This window comes from Sesamum indicum, linkage group LG9, assembly GCF_000512975.1.
Source record: "Sesamum indicum cultivar Zhongzhi No. 13 linkage group LG9, S_indicum_v1.0, whole genome shotgun sequence".
NCBI classification, from domain to species: domain Eukaryota; kingdom Viridiplantae; phylum Streptophyta; class Magnoliopsida; order Lamiales; family Pedaliaceae; genus Sesamum; species Sesamum indicum.
In genome coordinates, this window is record NC_026153.1 from 5,034,371 (window position 1) to 5,047,631 (window position 13,261).

The 13,261-nt window shown below is 31.8% G+C and overlaps 2 protein-coding genes across 3 annotated transcripts in view; both read right to left on the reverse strand.

Annotated features, from left to right (window-relative positions):
• LOC105170863 (WUSCHEL-related homeobox 3) lies at positions 1,228-4,109 on the reverse strand. Its single transcript, XM_011091785.2, has 2 exons — positions 3,755-4,109; positions 1,228-1,649 (listed from the first exon to the last, which is right to left on the reverse strand). Exons 1-2 carry the CDS (start codon positions 4,094-4,096, stop codon positions 1,446-1,448), a joined length of 546 nt encoding a protein of 181 aa, XP_011090087.1. The 5' UTR covers positions 4,097-4,109; the 3' UTR covers positions 1,228-1,445.
• Positions 10,436-13,261, reverse strand: part of LOC105170677 (phototropin-1) — a 12,403-nt gene continuing 9,577 nt past the window's right edge. The window contains exons 19-23 of one of the 2 annotated variants that reach the window (XM_020696842.1): positions 12,705-12,756; positions 11,867-11,979; positions 11,442-11,582; positions 10,861-10,953; positions 10,436-10,759 (exon numbers count right to left, since the gene is read on the reverse strand). In XM_020696842.1, coding sequence (XP_020552501.1) covers positions 10,864-10,953; positions 11,442-11,582; positions 11,867-11,979; positions 12,705-12,756 — 396 coding nt within the window. In that variant the 3' untranslated portion in view covers positions 10,436-10,759; positions 10,861-10,863. Of the gene's footprint in view, positions 10,779-10,860; positions 10,954-11,441; positions 11,583-11,866; positions 11,980-12,704; positions 12,757-13,261 lie in introns of both variants that reach the window. The other variant, XM_020696843.1, reaches the window with a different exon arrangement.

The window sequence follows — 13,261 nt, forward strand, 5'->3', positions numbered from 1 at the left end:
ATTACTAATTAGAAGTTTAAACAAATTGGCAAATAATTGAATCTCAAATTAAAGTACATATCAACATTGGGTTTTATCATAAATTTCTAAAATAGATGAATCATGAATGAAGTACGGATTTTTTTTATTTGATTAGATTAATTGGACCAGTACATGTTTAAATATAACACATTAGAAAAATGATCTACCAAATTATATTCAACCCTGATTGAAGTGATAAGCTCCAAGCCAAAAACAAGAAGCTAGCAAATACCAATAATTTGGTAATTTTAAATCACATTTTGTGATTAAGGACATAAATTTGATAACTTTTATTTTTTGTTAATAACTTTACAACCCTACTATTGGCATCAAAAAATTTTTGGCACCGGCAAGATTGGCCGAAATTGTCCTCGTCAATTTACGAATTACAAAAAATTACTTAACCAAATTGTAAAAAAAAAATATCAACCCCATATTTACATTATCAAAATTACAATTTCCTCTAATTCTATCTTTTCGGAGAAGTTCTATTTACGGCCACCTAAATAGCTCAAATTAAGTGGTAGAAAACTATTTAGTTGCAAGCAAAGAGATTAAAAAAAATAAACTCTTTTTTCTATTACATTTTTTATTTTTTATTTTTGTCTATATTTTTTGTAAGTTAAATCAATACTAATTTACTGGTCAGGAAAACAACAACAAACATCATCGTTAATGTGGCAGATGTGAGACATCTTGTCTATTTATTAAATTCAACGATGCTTCTAATTATCATTTGATATTCCATGCGTGCTGACAAATTACGCACGTAAAATTCTGCTTCTCAAGGGAAATGCTTCTGACTCGCTCTCATCAACAAAATGGTAAATAGAAAAAGAATGAAAAACGTCAATTTCAATGCAGATTGATCGCTCAACTAGGAAAATGATCACACTAGTGATAAAATTGCATGTTTTCTTGTTCTATATAATTTTGAACAAGCACTTTGATACATTTGGTCATTTTTTGTCGAAATTGCCAACTTTGCTTGAAGAAGGGGTTGTCAAGTGGTAACAAGCATGTGTTTGTTCCCAGGGAAAGTGTCATTTTTCGACAAAAATCAATCAAATGTATTATATTATTTTTTCAAATTATTATGGTAGACCAAAAGTGTAACTCCACCATATTTATAGGACGAAAAATGCATTTTTCCAGTTGAAAGTAGAGTACAAAACAAGGTTCATTTGGAAATAACAGATGCAGTGAAAACAGCGAATACTGTCCACTGAACTATATACACTGAACCAACACCAAGAAATACAGATTATATATAGACTTTCTGCAGGTTAGACTACCTTAGAGACATAAATGACATACAGTGCCATTATTTATTACTAGGAATCATCTCAATTACTGGTGGGGTGGGAGGTGATTGCTGGAGATTATTATATAAATATATATAGGTAGTTTTCCAAGCTGCGGAATTAACGTTCTTGGTCCTTTACGGCGGGGGATCTGAGGGGGAAGAGTTCTAGGGTTTCAAGGCGCTTGTTCCTGCAGCAGGGGAAGTTGGGGTCGACGTCCATAATCATCATCGTCACATCATCGCCATACATTCTCATCACACAATCTTTTGAACGATGATGATTCATCACTACTGCTGGTGCCTCCTCACAGCCTCCGCCACCCTGTATCTATATATATAAGTAATGATTCGAGAGCTAAAACCCTAATTTTGCAGCCCTAATTTGAAGCATCTAGTGCTGGATATATAGAGGGTCCACCATCAAAATCATGAGTATTACCATATTTGTTTGGGTTGATCCGACTCCAATCACATCTTTCCTTTTGTTAGACCGACAACTCCCTTAAATTTATGATGCTCAATATTCCACATCAATTATTAATATCCAGATTATCGCTCTATATATTTGCTTTATTATAATTTTTTTATTCCACCTACTTTTGTACGTATCTCAAAACAAGTTTACTGACTCAAGCAGGAGAAATAATATTTTTAATCTCATAAATTAAACCAATGTTATTTATTTTCCCAACTCAAGCATTAGAGAAATACATTAACAAATATTAGAAATTTAAATAATTAGTAAATTAAAAGAATAATATGTAAAGTACCATTCATTACTATATGCTAACTAAAAGGTTTTGTGGTAGAATATAATTCATCAGCAATAATTAATTACATGTAATAAGAGTCTGGTAGTAAGAGTTTTTGTAGCAGTTTTGTTTGTGGCAATAAAAGTCATCGCTTCATCTTAAAAAAATAAATAATTACAAGGAATAATATATTAAGTAATCATATCATGAACATATATATATATATATATTGTCAGAAATTCACGACCCGAAGATATCATCGGATATTAATTATTATAAATGACTAATTAACTTCCTAATATATATAATTTATAAAATTATAATGATACTGATCACAGTACAATAGGATATATTTATAATGCATAAGTATTCAAAATATAAAAGATACTATTAGATATTATTATCAAATGAAATATAACCCTAGAAAAACTTATACCAAGAGCTAGGAATTAGAAAAAAGAATAAAATTGTTGATAATTAGTAATGAATTTAGCAAGGAATAAGAATTTTAAGTTCATGTGGTTTCAAAATTAACATTAAAAATGAAATATATTTTTCTTGGTATAATTAGAAAGGAATTTTAATGTTGCAAAACTTAGTGACAACCCTTGGCAATCAAAATTCCCCCTAAATTAATAACAAATAATTTCATTAGTAAAATTTCTAACAAAAATTAGCAAAAAATTCGATATTAATTAAAATCAGTAATGAACTATTATCAAGTAAATATTTTTCTTGCTGAATTCATTGTTAAACATGAATTAGCAATAAATTTCACTATTTTTCAAAGAATTTGTAGGTCTTATCAAATTACATTATTTCTTGTAGTGTAAAATAAAGTACTCAAATTAACTTCATAACTGCATAAAGATTATATATAACTCGAGTAGATATATGAAATGTGGCCATAGAATTTTATGAATTGTATACGAAGCCTGAATTTCTATGTAATTCCATGAAGTAAATATTTCATTGTACTGTTTCTTTCTTAAAGTCATGAAGTTCTGTGCACATAATGTAATAATTTTTCTTGTTAGAATAAGATATATACACATATATAAATATATTAAATGTCTTCTATCTTAATTAAGTTTAATAATTACTAAATTAAAGAAAGGTCTTTAATATATAATAAATCTATGTCTCTAAATGTTAGCATAACTTGTCAGTCTTTACTAAAATATAGTATTAGATCAGACAAGTAAGAAAAAAAGATCCTAATTCAATCTCATTAATTAAACATTGCCTATTATGTATGAAATTTTTTTTTTCACTAATCTAATTAATGAACTTCACAAATGAAAATTATTATGTGTACATATATAAAACTGTTAGAGACAACATATTATAATTCTTCTTTATTATAGTATTTTTTGTTCTTCAGAATTAATAGCGATCATATAATTAAAAGTTATCGACAATTAATGTCGTCTAATACTTAAATTGAGAACACATCTTTGAGAAAATTTTGATCAGCCTGATTAGATATATAATACTAGGACGACAAATTAATACCATCTCAAATTTTAGCTTATGGTAAAATCGTTAAATTATTAAGAATCAATATAATGAATCAGTTAAATACTAGAAATAAATTTAAAAAGGTAAATGTTTCTTTACATATATATAGGAAATTAAACAAAACAGGAAATGTATTGTAAAGAGTATCCAGTACCTGTGGATAAAGATTTCGGGCTGTGCAACGACTGGATGATAAGTGATGAGTGAAGCCAGAAAGATTATGCTGATGATTATGTTGATACAGACCGAGTAGGACGTGTTGTTGCAGCAGTTGGTGGGCGAGTTTCTTTCTCAGCTTTTGACGATCCCTGGCTTTGTGGTTCTGAAACCAGTAAAACACACTTTTGCCTTGAATCTGTCCGTAAAATGAGAGATGGGCAGTGATTTTCTGTATCTGGGAGGCGTTAGGGTTCGTCAACCCTCTTCGATACAGTTCCTGCAGTATCATGAGCTGCTCTGGGGTCGGACACCATCTGCTGGATTTAGGAGGAGACATATTGCCTGTGATCTTTAAGGTAGTATATAGGCTTCTAAATAGGCCATTACCATTCATGTACACACCGGTATAAATAGATAGGAGGCCGGATGACTCAGAACTGGGATTTTGGGGGTGGGGTGGGGGGTGTTAAAGAGGAGAATAAATTTGTACCAAACAAAATGTCATACTGACGTCGTGTTGCGGCTGAGGCACTCATCACTGGAGCTTTCAGTTCAGACACAGAGAGAGAGAGTTCTAGAGAGAGTTGGTTGTGTTGTAAATTTGTAATAAGAATTCATCATCAGCCCATCATTTAATTCTGATATTTAAGACTCTGCCTATTTCCTAACTCGCGACCTTCAAATACATATACATATTTTTAGATTGATATCCAATGTATGCTGATGATTTCCTTTCAGATTATAAAGCGTGATGAACGCTTTAAGAAAAAACTTTTTAAGATGGAAGATCGATTTGCAATGAAAAAATTATAACAAATTGAAAATGTAATAGAATTGTGACGTACGTCATGAACCAATGTGAAAAAATTGTCCCAATATTCGATCCAGAAGGACAAAGAAATTAAGTTTTCGACAAACAATTTGTTGCATGATCATATATAGGTGCAAATTTCCTGGGAGCTAGCGTAATTGGAGGAAGAAATTACCTTTTTTTAGTATTTTTTATATGCCACACATTATATTTGAACACTAAATTTGAATCAACATCGTCAATATTACAGTATAAAATTAAAATTATCGATTTTCATATTCGAGCCGGGAAAGAGCTCTAGAATTAATGAAAGAGAGACTAAATGCAAGTAGTGGATCAAAGATTCATTGCCAAAGGACTCTATCTTAGACTTTTAGAATTTGCCCTAGTAACAAACTCCTTTACCTTATATACAATTTTATTTAATTAGCAAGCTTTCTTCACAATGGGCCATCCAATTCCTTAAAGACTATTGGGCCATCTGGATCTATACACCTATAACCTATCAAACCAGTTGGTGCATTATGAACGTAATTAGTTAAATTGTATTGTGTTTAGTTAAATTATGTTAATTGTAGCACACATTTAAACATAGTATGCTTAATTTCTTGACCTTGTACGTTAGTTTCTTTTTAGCGTACATAAACCATTGTAATTATGGTATTTGTGATGACATGATATATATGCTACCCTATTTTTTTATAGTAGCATAAATTAATATATGTAGTTCGTGTATTCTTTGAAAATTATTATGTTCTAAACATAAACATTTTTAAATCGTCCTTTCTTGAAATATATTATATATATTCTTGCACAAATATTTGCACATTTTTAAGAAAATATATATGGGTGTTCATGTAATATGCAATATCGTTGTACTGTAAATATTTATATATATATTTTTTAAATCATGTTTTTATATTGGTTGCAACAATAATAGGGTAATTACACTTAAGTCCCTCTAAAAATGCTAAATTACACATTTTTTATCCAACTAAGTTCTTAAATTACACTTAAACTCCCTCCGAGAATTCACTGCACCTGATCCCCTTTTGTTAGGGTTTGGACGAAAGATGTTGACAGTAACAAAAAAATTACATTAATTGCTAATGTTACCTCGCATTTAATGTTTTTATGTAATAGGTTTGTACTTATAAGGGAAAAAAAATATAATGATATAACCTCATTCCATATATTTAAGTACAAAAATATACTTGAAAATATTAAATTAGGGACAAAATTAAAAATTCATGTAAGTTTTTTTGCTACCGTCAATATTTTCTGTTCAAACCCCAATCGAAATGGGTCAAGTGTAAATTGATAATTTTCAAAAAAAATATAAGTATAATTTCAAAAAAAAATAGAGAAAATATAATTGGAGGTCTAAATATAATTACCTCATAATTAATAATATTAAGAGAGTTAAAGTAAATGTATGAGAAGAACCTACTCAAAATGTAGGTATTAGACTAGAGTTTAAGGAGGGCATTTGTGAGTTTATACAAGTACTATAGTATAAGTTCATTTCTATTGAGGTTGCGTATGACCTATTTCGAAGAAGTTTCCTATAGATAATTATTATAATCAGATATAATTATGGGGTGGCACAATTAGACTTTGATGATCCTAATGTCCAGTAATAGGTACAGGAGAATAGGGTGATCAGTTACTAGCAGTTGAATGGGAATTTTGGCTTTTGAAAAATTGTACGTGGTTTTTACGAGCATATAAAATTTTTTTGGTGTGAAATAATAAGAAAAAAGAAATTTTTGAAAATAATAAATCATAATTATAGATTATAATGAATATGGAGAAATAAGGAGAAAAAAATGTGGAGTAGTGGGTAGTTAAGAAGAAAAAAATATAATTGTGATATTATTAATAAAATATTGAAATTATTAAAATTGACCAATTTTTTTAAAGGAAAAAAATGAAATAAAGGGTAAGTTTGAGTTTTAAAAAATGGGTACGCCAAGAGATCTTTTTTTCTTTATAATAGTATAGATTATAAAAACAAAATTAATTAGCAGACAAAACTACAGAATAAGCTGGTTATACTGTTACTATGAGCAGTGGCAGTGAGTTCAATCTCCATGTTTCATAGTAATTTCATGTATGAAGAAAGAGCTGATATATAAGGGGGAGAAATGTAAATTTAGTTTTGTAATTTATGGGGTTGTATTTTTTATTTTGTACAATAAAATTTAATTTTGTATAAAATTTTGGCAATTTTCATCTTTTTTGATTGAAAATTGTATGTGACTTACACATTACCTAATTAAATTGCAATTTTAATCCTGTAACTTAGGGAATGTCGCCATTTTTAATCCTATAACTTAGAGGAGTTGACATTTTTGAACCTGTATTAATTGAGTTATAGGACTAAAATTAGAATTTAATTAAATTATGTACAAGTCACGTGCAATTTCTCAATCAAATTAATTGTAAAAATACCAAAATTATAAAATTACAAAAGTAAAAGTGATTGCCAAAAATTTCCCCAAAAATTGCCAAAAGTAAAAGTAAAATTGCCAAAATTATAAAATTTCTCAATCAAGTCACATGCATCTTCACAACTGCGCATCAATTACAATCGCCCAAGATGAATAAGATTAACTTGATGGATATATTTTCTATGCGCTTTGAAATGGTCTACAGTAATAGCAATTTTGTCCTTTATGTGCTCTACATATACATGTGTAATGTTCTCGTGTATTTAATTATAATTTATAATGCTTAATTATATTTACTGTCTATATATAAAAAAAAAAGTGACAAAACAAAGACTTTAAATATTGTGATGGCAAATAGTAACATAAAATTAATTAATTTTTTATAATTGCAGGACGTTAGGCACTTAAATTTTAAATGTAGTGGAAAATTTCAGTGAATGAACAATTGAACCAAGTCCAACAAGTACCAAAGAAGGGAGGAAGAGATTGAAAGATCACGTCAATGTACGTCTCTTTTTCAAGATCAGTCTTGGGATCCTTCAGCTTCTTCACAAGGGATAGCATCTTAACCCCATGCTTCTGTACAGAAGGCCCTTCAATCATCTTGGCACCAAAAAATACTTTTTTCCAAGCATATCTAATATGCCGGTTTGGAATCGCATGTACCTAGCTCATGTGGAGCATTATCGATTGGACATCATCATGCCTATCGTACTGTTTCTAAATGTCATTGGTCATTGACGCCAATATGATACTATGAAACTTTCGGTTGTCCTCATGCCACTTCTCGAACGTCAAACGTTCTTCACATGTGGACCCTTCCGGCAAGGCCCGAGGAAGAGATTTATCCAGAATATAGGTCTGGTTCTCAAAATCTAGGGCAATCCTAAGATTTCGCAGCCAATTATTGTAGTTTGTTCCGTTAAATTTATTAGTCTCAAGAATTGCAGTGAGTGCTTAGACATCAACATCAAATATAAACAGAAATTTAGTAGATTATTGTAATATTATATATCAAGTTTAAGACTTGGTCTTCAGTCATTAACCCGTACCACTATTTTTTCAAAAAGTCTACCACTCTCAAGTGGGGTTTTCGAAAAATCATTTCCTAGTGGGTTTGGGTCTACAAACGCAATTCTCCATGCCCTGCTTTTACAATTCACACGGAGAAAAGCTTTATGGGAGGTAACCTATACCATTTTGATCCAATGAGATCCCCAAGTTATTTTGCCTTGCCTTTTCATGTGATTCCGAGGACTCCAAATTAAGTTTGTTGTAATTGAGACCTCATCATTATAAGATTTTGCATGCATCAATTTTAAATATTGAGTATAAACAGATGCATTCCAAACACATCATATTCCAAATATTAAAACATACACCACATGCAAAAACAAGCCTAGCACGCCCTTGCTGGATGATCACAAGCCTAAGTGACCCACTGAGCTCGCAATGAGTATATGATCAATCTAGGACGTGGCCTTAACTATTACAAAATAGTAACCCATTATCATTCTAATGGCATTTCTCTTTGTTCTTCTTCCGTCGTGAGCCCCGTCCAACGAGCCTAGGCCTTCATCTCCTTGGAAGCTTACATTTATTCAAAATAAATGAACCTCACAATACTAACTACACTCATTACAACTGAAATTGAAAACCCCAATCCAAAGTTGGGGGTGTACAAAAGGAGGGAGAAAGCAAGCCTTATTATTTCAAGGCTAAAAACAAAAGAAGGAATTAAAACAAAAAGGCATGCAGGCCTCACCCAACATAAAATTAAACAATGCATTCGGTCAATGGACTTTGTGATCATCCCCATTGTTTATCCAATAAATAATTATTAATACATTTATATCAAATATAAACATATAAAACAACTAAACATGATCCTTATATTTAACAATAGATATCCAATATCAAATACCAAAATCATAATTAAATGCAGAAAACAACATACTAATAATACAATTAAAAAAATAGATTTCAACCATACATTCAATGTACAATTTTTTTTTTTTTTTGTTTGCTTGGAAATTAATTTCAAATTAATTTAAGGCACAATATAATTTTAGAAAAATCCAATTTAACTAAAATTAAAATTAGCCCAAATTAATAATTCTAGAAAAAATACAAAAATTAAGAATCCAATTTTCCAAGAAAAAAAAAAGACAAAAATGGCCCGGCCGTTGGAATGAATCCATGCAGAAATGTTGGGAGAAAATCATAATTGCTTTCCCTTTGGATTGGATTGGATGCATGAAATGATGGAGAAGTGAGGAGAGGTGACGTGAGAAGACTTTATGAGCAATGGCCCCTTTCTTGAGAGCATTTCAATTTAATGTTTGGCTGTATTCACATTTGACATGCCACTCTCTCTCATGCCTATGATGACGTCAAACTTCCTACTGTGCCTCTTAAATTCCATGACCCATTCACTTTGTTTGGAGTTGAGTTGTATTACATATACTTTTAAAGATTTTTTTTTTTTAAAAAAAAAAAGGTGTTTTTATAAAAGTTTGAACTTTATATCGTGAAATTGATTTGCTCGTGTTTTTCAGGGGTTCTGTGTGATAATAATATATATATATATATATATATAGAAATGGAGAAAAGATTAAATAGGGTTGTAGTAAGAACAAGACATAAAGTTGAAATGCACTGATAAGGTTATCTACGACCTGATTAAAAAAAGGATTTTATAATGAATTAAATTAGCAGTGGTCCTTTCTTGTTTCTGCTGCAAATAGAGGGCATTAAAATATTGTCATGGAGATAAGGGACATATCATGCATAGAATCTACAATTAAAAGTCTTAATGAATTCTGCCTACCGTATGAAATAATCACGGATTTAATGACTTCTGCTCCTTACCTAATTCACAAAACAGATAATAATCATAGAAACTACAACCCACCGGATTCAAGATTCTGCAACCCGCTCCTTTCTTCTCCTATGATTTTCACATTTCTGAATTGCGGAAAGCATAAGCCACAAAGTATATGGCAAAAGCAAACCCAATGGTGGCCGAGACTGCAGTCTGCAGCACATCAATGATGGCAGCCGCAGGAGAACTACAAGACCCTCATCACCATTGCATGCACCTGACAGTTTTAGTTGTATACATAATTAATACTGCTGGATTGGGTTGGGTTGTCCAATCCGACCACTAATCGGGCACAACCCGCCATTCACACCGGGCCTGTAGCAATCAAATCGGCCTTCAATTATCATAGTAAACACTAGACTCGGGTGGATCAGATGCCCAATTCACCCAACATCGTTGAAGTAAAACGCCCCCTAAAAGATGTAAATATAACTTTTGATCTAGCAGAATTACGACAAATTTCAATGGATGTAAACGTAATTTACCAAAAAGTTAAAATAGTTGGAACAGAGATAAGAAGTGGGTGAATTAAAATACAAAACCGAATTGAAGGGAGTTTTGTACATTAAACAACCATAACATGTTGTACAGCTTTCTGTGTACAAATTACACAAATTCATAACTACAAACTACAGAATGCAAAAAGAATGGGATGCCTTAAGAACAACCAAACTATTTCACAACCTTCAAAATGTTCAAAAGAGCAAAGATGGACATTGTTTCAAACTAAAGGATGCAAAAAGAGTGAGGGGAGGCCACAACTTCCTCAGGAAGATCACCAGGATTATGCTCGAAATAAATCTCAACTACGAGCTGCCTCAGTCGGTAGATGTGTCGTAGTCTGTCATGGCCCTTTAAGAAGATGCAAAATCTTTCAGTTGGTGGAAGATGTTAGTAGAATTTTCCCAAGTAAAATAACAACAAAATAAAACATGAAAAGGATTATAAAATACCTTTCAGAAGACGTTCTTCTGCAGATCATCTAGTCCAGGATCGACATCATTTTCTTTCTCACTGAAAAGGGGAGCATCAAGTGCGGGCAGGTTCTGCAGAGTTTTAGAGATATTAGTTTATTTGTGAATATGAAGTACAATAGATGGATGATGGAGCATTGGTGGGCTTTTGTTTTCCAATGCATGTAGCCAACTGCGGAGCAAGAAACGGAACTTATTGAAAAGCAAACTAGGAAAGCAAGAAGAGCTTCTCAAGTAACTTTACATTTTATTTTGTTTAAATTCTATGATATATCATTCCCATATTAGCTGGAAAATAATTTGGTATTTAAGTAGTTTTTGAGGCCTCTGAATCATTTCATCAACACATACTAGTAATCAGCTTCCTTATGCTGCTTCTCTAGTAAGATAAACCTAATAACTAAATATATATCAGGAAAATCCATAATATGGTATTGTATTATATATCATCTCACGGACTGCAAACCGGACTCTTCTCAAGTATTTTAGATAATTGAATTTTCTCTATTGATAGAGACGCATAGCCAGAGAGATTCAATAACAGGAGTTTGTATCATTACCATGCAACGAACAAGAGCCCAATTGATTCCCCGGAAGAAAGGATGCTGCTTTACTTCATTCGCCCCTTCTCGCGATCCCAGTCTGCTTTTGGGATCTCTATGTAGCAAACGATAAATTAATTGCTTTGCTTGAAGACTGACCTGCAGCAGGGCAAAGATTGTCAAACATCTGCTGCATTACAATTATAAGCTAACAACAAACATCCTTTGTGAAGTATAAACACTGTAAAGGACATAACTAATATGCAGTCATTTCATAAGAAATATCTATTTGTAAGCAATGGCATATGTATTGCCTGTGCACAATTTTGCACTTAGAGAACAAAGATTTACGCATTCTGAGGCAAAAATTTGTTGTAGGCATCGTGTTTGTCTGTGCATGCGCTTTAAAAATTAAAGAATCCAGAATAGCTTTGGAAAAGCACCTCTTTACTTCTTGGAAACTTTAAATCCTTGTGAAGAATGTTTGCAAAGGTCTTCTGCCTCGTCTTTCCCCTGAATGGCGTGTATCCATAAAGCATTTCATATAAGAGAATTCCTACAAAGCAACAAGAACTCAATCAGTGATAAAGAAGACTAGGTTTGATAGTTGATATACAAGAGCAACGAAAAATAGTAGTTATTGCATGTCAGAATCCACTTGCAACTCAAAGAAAGCCAATGTTCCAAAGAGTTATCACAAGGTTCATATGCTTGAGGTATGGAAACTGTAAAGATAATCAACATTTAGTATTTCCTAGGAAAAAATCATTTGAAGATTGCAATTGTGTTAATCAGATCAAAGGGCTTTAGTTTCTTCATCAATGGGAACTTTGGCCCCTCAAGTGCATTTTCCGCATTTAATATCTAATGAAGCAGTCAATCGGAAGTCCCCAAATGAATATTTCATGGCCGTGTATTCTTGGTTTGCAAGTTGTTGGCATTTAAATAAACGTGGCCATTGTTCGACATATGCATTTGTTTGAAAAGATTAATGCAGCATAAAGTTTAGACGTATACTTGTATTATCAGTATGTCGAATAACCACGTGGGAAATATATTGACAATTATTTCTAGTAAAAGAACTTATATATTGCATGTATTAAATATTTATATGGATCTTAGCATTTCAAGACTTTGCATAGACTAAGACATGAAGGCCATAAATTCTGAGTGCTCGGAAAAATAATAAAAATGTAAACAAAGTACTGAAAAGTAGAGTTCAATTCAAGAAAACAATTTTAAAAAGCGCAAATGTCTAATCACAGAAAGAATACAAATTACCTAGAGCCCACCAGTCCACTGCACTAGTATGGCCTGCCCCTGTAATGATTTCCTGTTTTCATGAACAACCTAAACAGTCAGCAGCGCGAAAGTCCGTACTCGAGATGAATAGAACAGGGCAGGGGCAATAAACCTTTCCATTTTTCTCTTTTTATGAAAAACCATGAAAAACAATCTCGACATTTCTGTTACTTGCACTTTTAGAACATTTGGAAGCTGAGGGTAGGCATTCAATGCTTTTAATCTATGTTTGATTGAAACTAGCTTTGACTTGAACTAAGCATGTTAAATCAAAACCAAGTTTGCAAAAATTTCTGCTTTTGTGGTGGGATAAATTAGACAAAGTTGTAAGTTTGGCTGTGGTGAAAGTCGGGAATGCTTGAAAGCAAAAAAAAAAAAAAAAAGGGGAAAAAAGCTGAAATTGGAGTGCTGGTGGTAAAAACTTAATATGAACCATTTTACAAATAAGTTGCAAAAGTTGATGGGGAAAAAGCTTATTCTTCTTTTGGCTTAAATGAGTTTAATTTATGCAGCTCAAGAGCATAAAAAACCGCTCT

What these genes read in the sequence shown, in the direction of transcription:
- LOC105170863 (XM_011091785.2), bottom strand. Translation starts at nt 4,096, where the DNA reads ATGTCTCCTCCTAAATCCAGCAGATGGTGTCCGACCCCAGAGCAGCTC. An exon ending in CCCGAAATCTTTATCCACAG is followed by an intron (nt 1,650 to 3,754) that starts GTACTGGATACT and finishes ATATAGATACAG; the next exon opens with GGTGGCGGAGGCTGTGAGGA.